Raw genomic sequence first — 18,561 nt, 5'->3', positions numbered from 1 at the left:
CCTCCCTGGCCTCTCAGAGCTTCCACGGCCCCCTCTGAACCTGAGACCCATCCCTGACCAGGGCAGTACCCAGGTACCATCCCTGACTTGATATAGGCGGCCAGAAGTGTCCATGGCTCCCTGGTGGACTTTATGAAGCCACACACTCCAAGCCTGGTGCACCCGGCCAGCCCTGCCCAGAGACCCTTCCTGTGGCTCAGATCTGGGTGAGGGGAGTGACATCATTTTGGAAGCACTCAGTTCCCTGAACAGGACAGACTGATGGATCCAGGTCACACGCTCTTGGTTGAAGCGCCTGACTGTGACCGAGGGAGGCCATTGCTGGTGGAAGGGCAAGGTGAAAGGTGTGGACGGCTGTGGTCGCGGAGCTGTTGTGATTCTCCAGTGTCTGCAGGGACAAGGTTGGCTTGACCTCTGCCTGTGGAAAATCCTGATGCACATCCCACACGTCCAGGAAGCCTGGCCTCTCTGTCCGCTCTGAATCCATGGGGTCCTCCCTGATTCACTGACTCCACCTACTTCTGTCTCCTTGATGGCCAGACCCCTGAGACCCAGCACAGCCCCAACGTGTATCATTGTTCAATAAATATGGACTCAGTGGACCCAACGCATGCTGTGCGCACGCCCACACCTCCCTGGGCCCACAGCTCCCTGGGCCACCATCTGTTATTTCCCCTGGACCCACCAGAGCGCCCCTTCCTCGGGTCCCCAGCCTTGGCTGTACCGGCACAGCCACACCTCCAGCCCTATGAGTTCTGCCCCGGAGAGATGGACAGATGTCCCCTGGACCTGCTGCTCTGTGCTAACAGTGGGCTACTCCCACAGGGTTCATGACATGGCCTGGTCACACGGGACTTAATTACAGGGCCTCCTCAACAGCTTCATGTAGTGAGTCTGCAGGGGCCGGGCCTCATGCAGTGTGCATCCCCGACCCCGGCCAGCGTGTGCCCATCCGTCTCGGGCTGAGAATGGGAGACGAGGTGAGCCCACTGCACAGACGCTGCACATCTGAGGAGGAAGATGACAAGACAGGTGCATCAAAGCGCTGATCTGAATATCAAAGCATCAGCAGACGCCCTCCAGCCTCACGAGGCCCCGGCATCTCTTGGAAACCGGCCCCTGGAAGCAGCAGCCCCGTCAGAGGGGGCTCCATCTCAGCCACACAGACACCAGGACAATCCAGTCCGCCTGTCCTGCGTCTCTTCTTAGATGAAGAATTAGCACGTCGCTGTGAACGTCACCTCGGCTGTTCAAGGTGAGATCAGGGTGGAGGCGTTCCTACGTCTGGGCTTTGTGCTCCAGTTCCCAGGCACCCTTTCGCTCGTGGTTTCCCGTGATGCTAGACACAGGCAGGCGCTGGCTGGCTTCTCTCCTCCCCGGCTCTCCCTGGCTCTGATAAGCTCCCAAGATTGGTGCGCGGGGAACAGTCTGGGATCCAGCATGAATCTCAAGGCAACCGTCACACCTCGAGGGGCAGGACCTGCAGTGTCCGCCCCAGGGGGAGCTCCAGGAGCTCACGATGTCCCCTCCACCCCGTGCTGGTCCCTAAGGTCACAGGAGGCCTCGAGTTAGAGAAACTAAACTTCCAAAGGTTATAAAAAGAACAGAAGTGAAGACGAGGGTCATGGGGTGAGCTGGCTGGACACTGGTGGACTGGAAAATGGTTCCAGTGGTGCGTTAAATGGAAAAGGCGGTGCTCGGGAAGCGTTAGGGGATTGGCATAAAGCACTGCTGGGTGAACTGAGTGCTCGGTTTCCCGCCCGGGATCTGCCCTGAAGCGTCTGTGTGCAACACCCGCCCTGCTCCCTCCCGCGCCGGCTGTGTCCGAGGCAGCGGCCTCACTGTGGGCCTGGCAGGACCCGGCGCACCCAGTGACCATCAGTCTGCAGACCCAGTCTCTTCAAAGTGGGACAGAGGGGCTGGAAACTGCCTGGAGCTCCGAAAGGGTCTCGCTGCCCATTACTTGTGCCAATGTCAGAGGCAGCAGCTCGGGAGTGAAAAACCAAGGAACCCTCTTAAAACACAGGCACCCCGCCGATATTCATTTTTAATGGCCCTATCAATTATTCAATTTCCGGGATGCGAATGCATGGTAGGGGCCCTGGAAGCCAATCAAAGAAACTTCCATTCCATTTGGAAGCCCCCGAAGCCCTGACCTGCGGCCTGGGACGTGCAGGAGCACTCTGGCCAGCCTTCTAATGGAATCTGCTGCTCAACACCACGCCCCGGGGACCCTGGCTCAGGACACACGTGGGGCTCTCTCTAGAAGTCAGCGCCCCGGCTTTCAGAGGCAGCAACTTGCTCACCGTCCTGCAGCGTGGTCACCGCCTCTGTCTCTGCACTGAAGTCGCTGTCCCCGATGTCGTTGGTGGCTTTCAGGCGCAGCTTGTAGGAGGTGAAGGGTCTCAGCCTGTAACGGGAAGAGACCTGTAACTGCAGGGGACCTGCCACCCTGCCCTGCCCTCAGGGCCTCCTGGAAACACATGCCTCCAGGCTGCTGTGTGAGCACAGGGGAACCACCCTGCAGAGAGGAGGCTCTTCTGCAGGGGATGGGGAGGGGACCCCTCCCTGGCTGCAGGGAGCAGGCACTTTAGGGGGACTTGACTCTTCCTGGGCACAGCTGGGCATGGCATCGCCCAGGGAGGGGCACTGCACACGGGCAGGCGAATGCGGCACTTCTTGGCCAGGTAAGTACTTGACCACTAGTCTACGCCAAAGCCTCATCACCTGCCACCAAGCCTCCTCTCCTCACTCTCAACCCAAACTGAGTTCTCTGTCCAAGCTGCAAACTAATGGTTTTCAAAACGAGCACGGTGGAACCTGAGTGAGAGCCCATGCCGTCTGCATTGACCAACAGCAGCCCCACTTCCGTCTGCTCCACACACACAGACGGGGGACAGAAAGCAGTCTGCTTGTCAGGAAACTGGAAACCATTTTTGTAAGCCTTGAGCAGAACAGCTTCCCCTCCCTCTTCTCACATCACCTCCTGCTTTCACAGAGCGCTCTCATCTCTGGTTCCCTCCCAAACACCCGCGGCAAGAGGGGCTGGGCCAGGCCAAAGCCAGGAGCCAGGAACCCCAGCCAGGTCTCCCACCATGAGTGGTGGGGACCCAAGTCCTTGAGCCATCGTCTGCTGCCTCCCAGGGTGTACACCAGTAGGAAGCTGGGTCAGAGGCCGATCAGGGACTTGAACCTAGGCACCCTGATACGGGATGCAGGGACCCCAAGTCACAACTTGACTGCTGCAGGGAAAGCTGCACCAAGAATGATCTTTGCACGGGTTTCTGGGAGACAGCGTCTGCTACATTCACACCAACAACTTGCAGACATTCCTAGTCTCTTAGAAATCACCCCCTCTGGGCTTGGTGGGAACCACCTGCCTTTCCTCCTGCCATCTCCCCGCCCGGCGCAGCTGCCCACATTTGCTTGGCCACCTCCTGGCTGCGTGGGAGGCAGTGCAGAGCAGTCTGGAATGGTCTTGCTTCTCACTCCCGGGTCACCTTGGCCAGTGCCCGCCTGCTTCCTGCAGGATCAGCTGAAACAGCTATGGCGATGCCTGTCTCCGGCCTAATGTCCCCGACACGCTGCTCATTGCCTTGGTCATTCTTATCACGAGTGTAAGGCAAGACTTTCCGGGACGCCACATCCATGAAGAGGAACCACGGGCGTCTCGTGACTGCTGCGTCCCCAGCACCGAGCTCGGCGCCTGGCTCCGGGAAGCGCTCCGTATACGGTTGGAGGAATGAACATGCAGGGGCGACACTGTCTGGGTCCTGGGTTTCACGGAGGGTGGGACAAGGGGTCACATGTAGCTCTCGGCGCAGCCTCTGGCCCACCTTGGTAACCCAGCGGTAGCCCTGGTCCTGGCGTTTAGCAGCACACAGTTTAGTGCTTCTCTGTTTGCTAAAGGTTTGGGGAGGCGTGGCCCCTGCACGGCCCCTGCAGACTTTTCTGTACTGCCCTGTCTGGAGCCCCAGGCACACAGCCGTGTGCAGCCGTGTGCAGGCAGTGTCTGGCTGGCTCGTGAGTCAGACCCGCACTTTGGTGGGCTCGCTGTATTCACCAAGGCCTGGGTTGCTGAGTCTGGGAATCGCAGCCACATGGAGATGTCTGACCCACACAGCCACCTTCCCGGTGGGAGGCCCCGCCAGCGTCCCGCACAGCCGCCCTCCCGGTGGGAGGCCCCGCCAGTGCCCCACACAGCCACCCTCCCGGTGGGAGGCCCCGCCAGCGCCCTGCACAGCTAACCTTGGTGGGAGGCCCCGCCAGCACCCCACACAGCCAACCTTGGTGGGCGGCCCTACCAGCGCCCCTCACAGCCACCTTCCTGGTGGGAGGCCCCGCCAGCGCCCCGCACAGCCGCCCTCCCGGTGGGAGGCCCTACCGGCGCCCCGCACAGCCACCCTCCCGGTGGGAGGCCCAGCCGGCGCCCCGCACAGCCGCCCTCCCGGTGGGAGGCCCGGCCAGCGCCCTACCCAGCAGTGCAGGCACCTTGCGGGGAGGATGCCGGTGATGGTGCCACAGCTCCCTCTTGCTGGCCTCATCCTGCACACACTTGCCGGGCCTCACCCTCATCTCTCTGCATAGCTGCTCTGAGGCCACAGACCCAGTGCTGGCCCTCTGCCCTGTCCCATTGCTCTCCTACGCCAGAGCAGGACTTCTGTGACAACGTGATCCGTGAGCCAAGGATGCTGGCACACACTCGGCTTCACCCCTCTGATTCCCTAACTTCTGCTGTCTGCACTCCTCCAGGTCAGCGCAAGCCCCTGCTCCGGGGCTGTTTGCAGAGCTGTGATCCCGGCTCCGGCGGCTGACCCAGGTCCACGGCTGTACGTAGGGCTGCGATCCCGGCTCCAGCGGCTGACCCGGGTCCACGGCTGTCCACGGGGCTGCGATCCCAGCTCCTGCGGCTGACCCGGGTCCACGGCTGTCCGCAGAGCTGCGATCCTGGCTCCGTCGGCGCTGACCCAGGTCCACGGCTGTCCACAGGGCTGCGATCCTGGCTCCAGCGGCTCTGACCCGGGTCCACGGCTGTCCGCAGGGCTGCGATCCCGGCTCCGGCGGCTGACCTGGGTCCACAGCTGTCCGCAGGGCTGCAATCCCGGCTCCGGCGGCTGACCCGGGTCCACGGCTGTCCGCAGGGCTGCGATCCCGGCTCCGTTGGCGCTGACCTGGGCGGCCGCTTCACTCCTCTGGAGCTCACTTCACTCATTTGCAGAGGTGGCGACCCCAGCACCTGTGTTCCCCAGCTCTGGTGAAGACTACATTAGTGCCCCCCCCTGCCCCGTGGAGTTTACTGGGCCTGGGCACACAGAGGCAGCTCAGAAGGGTGACCCTCTCCTCCTGAAGGCCGTCCCTGTCTGGTCCCTGGGGCTCTGCACTCCCAGGAGGTCCATCTGTCCAGCCACTTCCCGCGGCATCCCAGTGCCTTCCTTCCAGAGGCCGCCTGTGCGGTCAGACTGCGTGCAGACCTGGGGACACTTCTGAGACAGCTCCTGAGACCTAAACTCTCACTTCTACCCAGCAGGTGAAGGCTGGGTAACACGGGAGGACTCGCACTCCAAACCTGCTGCCAGAACTCCTGCTGTCCCAATGCAGCCACAGGGATATTTAGAAAGCAAGTTTGTCTAGCACTGCCTCGGGCTATGAATTGCAGCAAAGACTTTACTTCCATAGCAGGTATGGGGGTGGGGTTTGGGGGTGGGTGCCACCTTGCCCTTCAGTCTCCCCTCCCCTCCCCCCAGCAACTAAATGCAGATCTCACCTACAGACGCTGGGTGCTCCTCTACTCACTCCCGGTTATCATAAAAAATCACCCGAATCCTGGACATTCTGCTTTTTTTTTTTTTTGACAGGCAGAGTTGACAGTGAGAGAGAGAGAAAGGTCTTCCTTTTTGCCGTTGGTTCACCCTCCAATGGCCACTGTGGCTGGCATGTTGCGGCTGGCGCACCGCGCTGATCCGGTGGCAGGAGCCAGGTGCTTCTCCTGGTCTCCCATGGGGTGCAGGGCCCAAGCACTTGGGCCATCCTCCACTGCACTCCCGGGCCACAGCAGAGAGCTGGCCTGGAAGAGGGGCAACCGGGACAGAATTCGGCGCCCCGACCGGGACTAGAACGTGGTGTGCCGGCGCCGCAAGGCGGAGGATTAGCCTAGTGAGCTGCAGCGCCGGCCTATTTTTTTTTTTTCCTGGACATTCTGAAAGCTATCAACTGCAGCCTTTATTTATCTTGAAGGCACTGAAGACATTTCTTAACAATTTGTTGTTTCTGTCAGAGAGAAAAAAAGAATACTGAGCCCAGGTGTAATGTCCTTGTCCAAATTCACCTGACTTTTAAGCGGTCGTATTTCTAAAGATTACATGAAAGAGGAAAGAAGACGCGACCCCACGATGCTGGGGCCAGAGTGCTGGCTCTCACGAAATTTTTTTGCACCCAAATCCTCCTGGCCCTCGTATTTCTTGTTGGCTCCATCACACCTGTCATAGCAGAAGGGCTCAGAGGAAGGGCAGAGCCCAGAGTCCTGTCCTGAGCTCAGGTGACCTCCAAAATGCCCACATGGGCCTTGTGTGAGACGCCCTTCTCCCCTCCTGGCTGCCTGCCTCACCCATCAGCATCGTGCACCAGCCAGAAGCTGACTGGGCCTTTACAGCGCCTGGACCATTATCCCTGGATGGATCCACGGTCCACACCTGGGTCTGGATGTGGAAACTCTCGGTGGTTTCTGGCCATTCGCAGACTTCAGACAACCAGCAAAAGTGGAATGTAGTTGTCAAGACTATTAAGCAGGATGGGAGACTGTGCCACGGCAGGGTACAAGCTGCAGCTTTCCGCGCAGTCCTGCCTGTAACAAGTTTCCTACTGACAGGCAGGGAGACTCCTGGGCTCCGGTTCTCTGGTGACAGGTGAGGGAAGCGTTCTTCCTGGTTCTTGCCCATTAGAAACTGACAACAATCTCTCCTCCACCAAATTAAACTGTCTGTCCTGACACATGGAGCGCTCCTTCCCAACGAGGAGTCCCAAGCACGCCGTCAGTCTGCCTGGCTTCGGTTTCAGGAACGGGGGTTTCTGGTTTCATTCCTTCAGAGAGTTAGCTAAAGGGGTGAAGTCATTTACGCCATGAGCACAGGCAGTCCAGTGCCTGGCCACGCTCCCCTGACCCCCGGCCTTGCCAGGTTTCTGGATGGACCTGCCACGAGGAGTGCCGAGTGCCTGGTAGTCCACTGCTGTCATGCGAAGGGGTGAGATGCTGGCAGGAGCCCGATGGGGACGCTTTGACAGCCGGGACGGCCCAGTTTGCTGGCAGACAGTCCCAGGGCCAGTCTTGGACTTGGGGTTGCAAGGGAGAGGAGGATCATTTGCCCAGCCCTGCCTTTCTCAGGCGGGAGGACCAAGGCCGAGCAAGCGTCCAGGGGTGGGCGTCACCAAGGCCACGTGGCCAGCAAGGGCAGGCTGACTGCGGAAGCTGGTGTTCAGATTCTAACGTCCTGGGCGTTTGCGACATCACAGACCCCGCGAATGAGCTGCAGGAGATAGTTCACATCATACAGCTGTGAGCGCAGGCACGCGGGACGTCACGGCCACAGGGCATCTTCGGGATTTTTCTCTCTTCCACTTACAGCTGAGACACGGCATATCTGTTACTGGACACACCTCTGCCTCAACTCCCTCACCTATGAAGCGGGAGTAACGGAAGGAAGTTCTGGTCTGTGTCCCACAGGGTTGTGTGGCCTCTCGTGCAGGAACTACGGGGGTGGCTCTGCACATGACAGGCTGTCCCACAGCAGCTCAAAGGCGGCTTCGTTTTCTGAGGTTTCAGTGGCCCACGGTCAACAACAGAAAATAATAAATGAAAAAACCCAGGGAAGATTCCTAAGTTCTGAGTGACTCTCATTACAGAATATTGTTTCAACTGTTCTATTTTACGATTAGCTATCATTAGTCTCTTACGCCTACTTCATTAGCTAAACTTTATCTTAGATACGTATCTACAGGAAAAACATAGTATGTAGATACTTTAGAAAGTTCATGGAAAATGGAAACAAAAGAAAAGGTTATTTTTGCACAAAATTTGTAAAAGAGCTGCATGCAAAGGGTCGTCAAATAGTTCCTGGAGAATGCGTATTATGAAGATAGAGGGACTTCCACACTTTTCTACACCAAAACACACCTATCTTTCAGCTCTGTGTTCCCATGAACTTCCTGAAGGGCCTGTAACACAGGCTGGGTTCTATCTGCCATTTCAGGAGTGCTCCCGCGGTCGTGGGATGACTCCCCGTGGGTGAGCAGGTAGCTGTCTAACAACGGAGTGGTGACGGTGATGATGGTGAGGATGGTTCTGAAGGCCTGGCCAGAAGATTTGACGCCCTGGAAGCTACTTGATTAAGTCACTTTGGAAAACAGCTCTGAGACGAACGTCTCCTGTTTTCCCAGCCAGCCCTGGGGCAGTGTCCCCTCCAAGTGGGAGGCCCGCGGGGCTCTGGTCCTGCTGGAGAGGGTCCCTGTGCTGGGTGGCACAGCCTGGACACTCTGGCCGAGTGGACACGGGTCAATGGGGTGACAGTGACACGGTGGATTACCTGGGGTCGCAGGCATCTGTGGCTCTGAGCCAAGGGGCTGTCTTCCTGCTGGGCCTGCAACCAACTCCGGAGGGGACCTGAGCATGGGGCCTGCAGCCGAGCTCTCAGAGGACCTGGGTGCCGCCCGGGGATGCTCATGGGCTCTGGTCAGGGTTATGGCTGGCACGGCCACACTTCCCGGGGCACAGTGTCTGCTAAGAGTGATGATATTGACACAGCCCTGGTGCCCTTAGGTCCAACAGCTCTTGTCTTGAGCCACACAACTCCAAGCATACCCAGGTGATGTCCGAGCCAGTGGTCCTGGCCTCACAGCCTTGCCTCCCATGATGCTCCTGCTGACCATCCCTCACCCTGTGCATCAACCTCCACCCTCATCCATCACACACTGGGCCTCAAACTTGGAGCACAGTTGCTCTTCTCTCTCAATTCTGCCGTGGTCACTGAAGAAGGAGAGGTGACAAGCCACACCACCACCTGATTTCAGAGCCTCCGCTGTGCCCCGGAGCAGGGAGTGGGGTACGCGAAGTCTGGGATCATGACTGCCCCAGGGGCTGTCCCTCATCCAGCTCCCATCCAGCTGTGCAGGGCTGGGCTTGGCACACCGCAGGCTCTGCTCATGTTCCCTGCCAGTGTGCTGGGGCTGCAGGCACACCACCCACTCTCCTGACCCTCAGTGCCACCACAGAAGAGGAACTGTACCATCCTCTCCCCGGGTTGTGTGGGGCTCAGCTGGAAACCAGGGTCTCGGCCCCCACCTCCTGCAGGGTGGGCTTCGGGATCCCCAGAGACAGAGGAGCTCACCCCAGGGAGCCCTTCCCCACACACTGAGAGTGGGTCTCCCGACAGATGACCAGGACCAGGGGAGGTGAGGAAGTCAGGGTTCAGGCCTGTAAAGCTGAGAGACCAGGAGAGCATCAATGGGGCTGCGGGAGGACCGGCGAGGCCTGCTATGGGAGTGGCAGCTCATTCAGCCTCTCTCCACCTTGATCCTCTCTGTTGTAAAGAGACGTGTGTGTGTGTGTGTGTGTGTGTGTGTGTGAAAGTCGTCCTGACAGCTGAGCAAGCTCACGTGTGTGGACTGCTGGCTGAACAGGTGCACCACTCTCTCTACCGCTGTGCCAGTGGTCACCAGTGAAGGTCACACCTGAGGCATGCTCTGACTCCTTGCTGTTTTCAGAGGGTACCCAAAGAGGCCTCATTCTGTCCACCCACGAGTATCACCTGTTTGCAGGGGCCAGAACCATCTGTCCCCATTCGTCTTTGCCTCACCAATTCCTGGGGCCAGGAGCTGTGCAGGATGGGCCCCCGGAAGTGGCTCCAGGACCTAGAGATTCTGGGGTCCCTGGCGTGCAGAGCGCAGTGGAAGAGGGGAAGGTTCTCAGGTGTGTGTCCTCGAGCCAGACACACACTCCACTCTGGGGGCTGCAGGGGGCAGGGGCAGGGGCCTTCAGGGTAGGATCGAGTGCCCGGGGCGGGTCCTGGTCCCCCCAGTACCTTTCAACTGCACAGGCTGTGGCTTCATGGCTGATGGACGAGGAATAAGTCTGCCACTCTCCCCTGGGCAGCTCTCGCACCTGCACCGTGAAGTACCGGATGGGGGAGGCCCCATCGCTGCCTGGGACCCACTGGAGCCGGAGGCTGCGCGCGGTCACTTCTGCCTGGGGCACCAGGAGCTCCCTGGGCGGGGCTGGCCGCTCTGTAACCAGAAGAGGACATGACGGGGCACGTGAGAGGCAGCTGTCCCTGGAGAGGGGCCCTGGAAATGCTGCTGCTTCCTCCCGACCGCCGCCAAGGGCAGCCTGCCAAGGCTGAGCACCACTGTTTACTGCAGGATGCGTGGACTAGGCACTGCTGTTCACTGCTAACTGCACGTGTTAGACTGACCAGGGACGGCTCTTCCCTGTGTTCCACGGACGGCAGGCTCTCTCCCAGCTGGTTTTGGGTGTGCCCTGTTGGCTCAGCAGACAGAGGTGAGGCCATGTACAAATCCCCCTGACCACCACCGCCAGGGGCAGGCGCTGAGTGACAGCTGGGACTGCGGGGGCCTGGGGACTCCTCCCCGTACCTCCAGATTCCCCTGGACGCTTTCTTTCTGGTTTTCGCCTAAGCCCATCTGCAACACTTCCCACGCCACCACCTCAGGGCACAAACCACCAAAGGCGTCCACTCTGTGCTTTTGTCGGGGGCGAGTGCAGGTGTGGGGCACGGCCCCTGGGGCGGTCTCTGGCCACCGTCTCTGCAGTGAGGGGGTTGGGATGCAGGACGCGTGGAGCTGGGTGGACGTGGTATGCCTGTGCTGTTTCCTCGCACCCCATCGATTTCAATAGAGAAGCCGCACAGAGGGAGGGGTAATTGTTTAATTGTTTATCATGAGGACTATTGATTCTGATTAAAATGTGTGGGCTGGAATAAAGCAGCAGTCCGTGGGCCCTGCGAGGAGCGCTTCGATCTGCCTTCGTCAGCAGCTCCTGCCCTTGGCTGCACGCTCTGCGGGAACAGTATCTCCAGGGCCTGGTGCCCCCGCCCCTGCTCCCAAGACCTCCCTCCTGGGCTCCCTGTTCCTCAGCCACGGGGGTGAGGGCCTGGTGGGAAATCTACTAAACTCTGGGCCTGAGAAGCAGGGGGTGTGGGTGGGGGACTCAGGGGGTGGGAGTGGAGAGTGAATGTTGCTAACATTCCCTGAAATGCTGGACAGCACGGGGGGCTGGTAACCGCCGCTCTGAGGTGGGCAGCGGCAGCAGCATCCTCGGGACACGGAGGCTCGCCAGCTAGGATGAGCTGCCGGTCAGGGTGACCAGAGTCACAAAGGGCCGAAGGCTGAGGCCTTGCCTTGAATGCAGTGGAGCCGCTGGACAGTCAGAGGCTATGGACGGTGAAGCCAGCCCTCCCCACTGTTGCCATGGGTGAAGCACGTGTGTCCCAGGAAGGGGCTGACTGTGTGCGTCACTCCCAGCTCTACCCCGGGGAAGTCAGACTGGTGGCATGAAGTGAGCTGGGTGCGAGAAGTGGCCCCATGGAGGGCAGCAGCACCGCCGGGGGCTTCCCAGGAGGCCTTGGGGGAAGCCGATCAAGAAGGTGAATCGGGAACAGCCGGCACAGCAACCGCAGTGCCACTCCCTGGAGCCCAGCAGAGCCGGTCGGCACCCAGGCCTGAATGGCAGAGGGGCTCGGGACAGGGTGGGCACTTGCAGAGAGGGGGCCAGGCCGGGCCAAGGTCTTAGGAAGCCAGTGAGCAGACTGGGCTAACCCAGGAACCAAGGCAGCACGGCACATGAACAGGGCTGCTCCAGGGCTGGCGTGGCTGGCGTGGCTGGCGTGCGTCGTGCCGGCTGGGGGCTCCCGGGGCAGGAGGCCCGATTCGCTGAGGCCACGCTAGCACAGGTTTGCGCTGAAGACAAACGCTGTCTGCTCTTTGGCACGGTCTCCTTGTCAGCACTGCTTGCTCTGCTCTCTGGGCTGTTTCGGTAAACATCATGTGAGCGTCAGGCAGGCCCAGCCATGCACAGCTGAGAGCACAGAGCCTCACAGCTGGACAGCTGCAGCTTCAACCTGGCCGCTTCCTTCACCCTGGGGACCGCGGGCTCCTCACTGACAAGGCCTCGGAGGAGCTCCTGGCGGGAGCAGCCGGGCAGAGCCTGACAACGTAGTGACAGGGCTCGGTCTGTGTCTATCTCCTCCTCCTTCCTTTCTCGACTGAAGGTCAGCACTGTTTTGCAAGTGCTCTGAATTCAACTCATCATTCCCCGTCTGCTCCAATCTTGTATCAAACAGTGCCAACGTGGCAGGAACACCAGCTCGTGGCCACCAAGCCCTGGCATTGTGCCAACTGGTTCCTGGGAGCTCTGGTGACAAGGCTGACGCTGGGCACTGTGCCAGCTGCCCCAGGGCTACCAGGGCCCTGCCACAGCACAGAGAGGGAAAGGGAGGGGTCCGAGGTCACAGAGCCTCAGAGAGCCTGGGACGTACGCCTGGAGCCGTGTGCTCCAATCACGACGCACCAGCTTTGCCTGGGCAGCTCCCTGTGGCACTTATTTCCCCAAGAGCTTTGGGTCTGGCCATGACATCAGATCCTGGGGTTGGAACCACTGCTGCTGGGGGAGAGGGGGGCCCATGACACAGCCTGGAGAATGCTGTGGCAGATTGTGGAGTGAGCCCCACTTCCGTGGGAAGAATGGCCTTGGGTCTGCCGGAAGCAGATTCACAGCTGAATGTCCGGGGCCAGTTAGCAAATCTGTCTCAGAGCTAACACAGTGCTCCCCCACGGCTGCAGAGACGGTGAGCCAAGTGCAAGGATGTGCCGCTCCCAGCGGGGAACCTGCATCAGAGCAGGTGTCACGAATGACGGAGACGGACAGCAACCACTTAGGAAATGCAAGGGCGGGCCCTGCTTGTGGTGGGTGTGGTTTGGAACACCAGCGACCAGGTGTCTGCCTGTGGGAGCTCACACCCACACGTGAAGGCCCTGCCACCTGGGGCCTCTCTGCACCCCATCTCTCACTGTCTACCTGGGACACACGCGCCCCAGAGAGTAGACAGCTGTGCTCAGCACACGCCCGAGGGCAACACCACAACTCCAGCTCCACAGCTGCTTAGTAGGTGCTCGGTCCCTTCTGTTTGTCTGAAGGATTGGCACAGGCCTCCCAGCCAGACCAGACTGAAGCCGCCAGGCCTGCCGGGCACCACCACCGCCCGCCCCCCCCGACGTCCTTACCTCTCTTCTCTGTGGTGATGACCGTGGCCTCCAGCGGCTCCCCCCAGCCCTGCCTCGTCTTGGCAGACAGCCTGAAGATGTACGCGGACTCGGGGGTCAGCTCCGTGGCCGTGAACTGCCGCACCGTGGCGCCGACCTCCACGGTGGTGAAGGTGTGGGGGCTGCTGCTGGCCAGGCGGTAGGCGATCTGGTACCCTGTGGTGGGGAGGGGGCAGGGGGTGGGACGGCTCAGTCATCCTCGCTGGCCATCATGGGAAACCCTCACCCCCGCCCCCGGCGGCCCCCTACACCCGTAATTACTTCTGCATCGCAAACGCAAACAAGGCCATTTGTTTCTTCCTTGTGGAGGCAGGCGGCTACCGCGAGGCAGCGCACACCCCGTGATGGTGATGGATGGGCGGGGGCCCTGCCAGCCGATGGCCCGGGGAAGCTTGTTTCCCTCTCATCCCTCACAGGAACAAGACATGAAAACGCCGACCTTCCCCAGAGCGCCAGCGCACGGAGGAGAGGCTGCCAGAGCCAGGCGCCCGCCCGCATTCTGTCTTCCCCCTGGCCGGGCCCTTGCTCTCATCAGGAAGACGGGCAGGAGTGGGGGGCGGGGGGCTTCCTTTAGAAAGTTCATCAACGTCTGCCCACGCAGCGTGGCCTGCACAGCCCTCATCGCCCTCCTTCCTCCGGGGCCCTGGTCTGCCCAGCATCCTGGCCCGTCCTCTGCTGCCCCTCCCTCCCGCCAGCCCCCAGCAGCACTGAGCAAGGGGCCTCCACTTGGGATAACCCTCCTCCTTTGCCTCAGATCAGCCGGGGCGGGGTGGGGATGGCGCAGCTGCTTCCAAGTTCCCTGATTAGTAAGGATTTGCGGCTGACTGGACGTCACTAATGAGCAAACCTCCCCAGCCTGGCTGCCCTAAGACCTTCCCGTGTGCTGCTGGGCTCAGCTTCCTAGGGGCTCATGGGCAACCTGCGGTCCAGAGGCTGAGTTCCTGGGACGAAGGAAGCCATAATGGAGGAGAAGCTGCAGCATCCCACAAAATGGACAGCCCAGCTGTTGGGTGCTTGGGGCAAATCAGGCTGGACTGCTGAGCCCAGTTCTCTGCAGCTCCGCCTGCCTGGGGGCAGCAACAGGCCCCCCGCCTCCAAGGCTCGCTGCTCTTGCCTGGGTGGCTGCCACTCTGGGCGAGACACCGCTGTCCTTTTGTTCTTCCTTGGGTCCCACGGCAGCAGGGCTCACGGGGACCTCCCAGCTCCCGCCCGTGGCTGCTTCTCTGCCTGCGTAAGGGGCCTCTCCAGGCCTGTGCACGCAGGTCAGACTGAGAGAGTCCTAATAACAAGTCCCAGCCACACAGTCCCCACCAGCACCTCACTGTCCCGGCCACAGACTTGCCCTGTCCGGTCCATACAGTGCCACCTCAGGCCCAAGTGTTTGCAGGACCCTGAGCTCGGCTGCTGTTCTCTCCACTGAGGTGAGGGGGAGGCCAATGCCAGCCTGCAAAAATATCTTAAAATGCACGCATAGATTCTTTTTTTTATCATATGAGTTCTCCATGAACTAACATTAAAAAGAGGTGTGGGGGTAGAGAACAGGGGCTCAAGCGAGCAAGCTCCCACCTGTGAGTTCACCCCCCCGCCCCCCTGAGATGCCAGCAGCAGCCAGGACTGGACTGGGCTGGAACTGGGAGCTGAAACTCAATCCAGGCCCCCCACATGGATGGCGAGGACTCAATTATTTAAGCCATCCCCACTGCCTCCAGGCTCTGCAGAGAAGGAAGCTGGAGTCAGGAGCCAGAGCCGGGACTTGAACCCAGTTACTCTGGGATACAGGTGTCTAGCCAGGGTTTCAAGAGCAAGGCCTGCCCTGCACATACTTTTTATAGGAAAACAACTACGCATGGATTTCAAATTCATTTTGCATCAAAAAACCCTCACTTTTTAATTGCGTTTTCCATGAACTTTTAAGTGTTCCAGTATTCACATGGCTCAAAAATCCCCATTTTACTCTGCATTGCACATTCAGAGTGAAAAGCACTTCTCCCTCTGCTCAGACCCTCGGGCCTCCGGGGCCCCTTCCCTGAGCGAGCAGCGCTGCTGTGTTTGTGGGTGTCTTTCTCCCAGTAATCTGGGAACACAGACACGTCCTGGGGTATTTAGGAAGGCAGCTTATCCTTCTGTGCATGCCGTACAAACCCGGCCTTCTGCCGCGTACTTGGCTTTTCTCGTTAACATCTCTGCAGTTGGCACTGGCTTTGTGGGATGCGTGTGTTGCCCGCCGACCCTCTGGGAGGTTACCGCCTGCTTGTTCTTTACCCTCAAAGTTGGAATCTGTGCAGATGCGTCCCTCCTCTGCTTCAGACGGCATCTGGTAACTCCTCGCTGAGAATGACGGGGAGATCAGCAGAGCTCCCCGCTCCCTGCCCTACTCTGCTTGGTTATGGCATTGCGTTTACTCCCTAGTATTCACCCTTGTATTTTTAAATACGTGCATATCTCCATTATCTGATTTTTGCACTCTGAATTATATCTTTTCAGAGTCGCCCACTGCTGTGAGTGGCACGTAAATAGCGTCCTGCCATTCCTCTAACTTTGTCAATATGTCTGCTTCTGGCTTTCATGAGTCGTATTGTGATTTATTTTCATGTGGTTGATTCGGAGTGTCTGCACTCTGCAGTGCAATCAGGGGCTGCAGGTGCGCCAGGCACAGTAATAATGTCTGTTCTCAGCAGAGCGCAGAGGGCGAGGTCAAAGCTGGCGGGAACAGCAGCCTGCACCACGGCGCCACCGCGCACACAGGATTGAGGCTCACATGCAGAGGCTGAAGCAGCCAAACATCAGCCAGGCCTTGGTAATGACCCCTGACCCCTGGAGGAAAGCCAATCTGTGACAGCACCAAGAGCAGCCGACCAAGCCCAATGCCATCATCAGAGGCATAGTTTCAAACTAAAGGAAGGCGTTTTGCAAACACAAACCAAACTTCATAATAAAGCACAAAGACTATGCCGACACAACCATTTCCAACCAGACCATAACCAAACATGGTATTTTTAAACACCCACACTGATGTGCCACCCAACACGAGCAAGTTCAGCCCTTCCTGGTGACAAAGAGACACCAGTCCTTCCTGGAGGGAGATCCATCCATCCATCCACCCACCCACCCATCCACCCACCCAACCATCCATCCACCCATCCATCCATCCACCCATCCATCCACCCACCCACCCAACCATCCACCCATCCACCCACCCATCCACCCATCCATCCACCCACCCATCCACCCATCCATCCACCCATCCACCCACCCACCCATCCACCCACCCATCCACTCATCCATCCACCCACCCACCCATCCACCCATCCATCCACCCACCCATCCACCCACCCAACCATCCACCCACCCACCCATCCACCCACCCATCCATCCATCCATCCATCCACCCACCCACCCACCCATCCATCCATCCACCCACCCACCCATCCACCCACCCATCCACCCACCCACCCATCCACCCACCCATCCATCTACCCACCCACCCATCCATGCATCCATCCACCCATCCATCCACCCACCCATCCACCCATCCATCCACCCATCCATCCACCCACCCATCCACCCATCCATCCACCCACCCATCCACCCATCCATCCACCCATCCATCCACCCACCCATCCATCCACCCATCCATCCATCCATCCATCCACCCACCCATCCATCCATCCACCCACCCACCCATCTACCCATCCACCCACCCATCCATCCACCCATCCACCCATCCACCCATTCACCCATCCATCGAGAGGAGTACAAGTGGTGTGGGAGGGGTGTGGAGAACCTGATGGGCCGGGAAGCCACACAGGCAGGTGCATAGCCATCACTGCCCAGGCGGTGGGTGGAGGGTGGATGGGGGAGGCGACAGTGCTTGGCCTCCGACTGCAGCACCCTCTCCATGGGTGGCCCACTCCTCAAGTCCCGCGGCCAGAGAAGGCCCAGGGCACAGTCATGGGTGGTGCTGGGCAGCTCAGGTGTGACAGGGCGGGGACCTGTGGGGAAGCCATCTCACTGCTCAGAACACCTGCTGTTTTGGGAAGTGTATTTTTTTTTTTTTTAAGTTTTTCTATTTCAACACAGGCTCTCCATTCTGCACAGCATACCACAGGCATGATTCTCCCTTCGTAAGGTGGGTCTTCAGGACTGAGGGTGTGGACCTGCCTGGGCCGAGCTCCCAGCAGGAAGCACAGACTGGCAGCAGGGATGCCCTTGGCTTCCTCCACCACGGTGGAAGACGGAACTTCCCTCTGTACAGCTGTGGTGGGGCCCCTGTGAGGGGCAGGTAAGCTGTGAGGACAGGATCATGGGTCCAGCGGCTGGCAGCCTGAGCGACGGTTTCTATCTCTGTGGAGCTGCCAGGAGCGGAGCCCTGGGCCCCGGGTTGTATGCACACCTTCCCATTATTGGGCCTAAGTAGGGCTGATCAAGTCCCCACACCATGGTCTGCTGAACATAAAGGCTGCTGCCCATGTCTTCCCTCGGCCAGTTGAAACTCCAGCCCTAGGCTTGCAGAAAACACAAGAGGGTCATTTTCCACACGAAAACGGCACAGAGAAGCCGAGAGTCATTCTTGCATTTCTAGGGGCTGATGAGAGGTGGTGTTCAGAGACCAGGGAGTTCCTGCGGGAAAGGCAGCTCATAACTAGGGTGGGAGTGGATGCTGCACCTCTGCAGGGCAGGGCCGCAAGAGCGGAGTGAGGAGCAGGCAGCAACGGCCAGGCCCACGCCGTGGGCTCAACGGAGGCCGCTTGGTAAGGTTATGGGTGCCTGATGATAACACAGGCACGGAAAAGGGCAAGGCCAGCTGCGGGCAATGCAGATCCCAAGTGAAGATGAAAAATACGCAGAGGCCCGCGCAGGCTTCTGTGAACACCTTGGGGAGGGAGGAGGACCGTGCGCCCAGAAACTCAGGATGGAGAATGAGCACGTGCTACCAGCTAAGACCAGTTCCAGAACCACCCATCAGTTCCAGAGCTATCCAGCACACAAGACACGGACAGGGGCTGCAAGGTGTGACTGCAGGCCAGGGGTGGGGACCCTTTCTCCCGAGGGGGCTGTGTGGACACTGATACCATCAACCGCGGGCCACACAAAATTACAACTTACATATGGTCCTGCTGTGGACCTACTGAACTTAGAGTCCCACCTGTACTTTCCTTGGTAGGGCAACACATGGCCTATGGGTGTGACACTCCACGCCAGGCCCCACGGGGGTCTCAACCCCTTTGTCACATG

General features: G+C 59.4%; 1 protein-coding gene across 2 annotated transcripts in view; it reads right to left on the bottom strand.

The window, feature by feature from the left end:
- SDK1 (sidekick cell adhesion molecule 1) overlaps positions 1-18,561 on the bottom strand; it is a 982,790-nt gene that overhangs the window by 65,289 nt on the left and 898,940 nt on the right. For both annotated transcript variants that reach the window (XM_070064289.2, XM_070064294.2), the window contains exons 29-31: positions 13,288-13,482; positions 10,071-10,272; positions 2,307-2,410 (exon numbers count right to left, since the gene is read on the bottom strand). In XM_070064289.2, the coding sequence (XP_069920390.2) occupies positions 2,307-2,410; positions 10,071-10,272; positions 13,288-13,482 (501 nt within the window). The remainder of the gene's footprint in view (positions 1-2,306; positions 2,411-10,070; positions 10,273-13,287; positions 13,483-18,561) is intronic.

Source organism: Oryctolagus cuniculus, chromosome 19 (assembly GCF_051225735.1).
Source record: "Oryctolagus cuniculus isolate XC-2025 breed Fujian yellow rabbit chromosome 19, ASM5122573v1, whole genome shotgun sequence".
Lineage (NCBI taxonomy): Eukaryota > Metazoa > Chordata > Mammalia > Lagomorpha > Leporidae > Oryctolagus > Oryctolagus cuniculus.
This window is presented reverse-complemented; position numbering and strand designations above follow the sequence as displayed.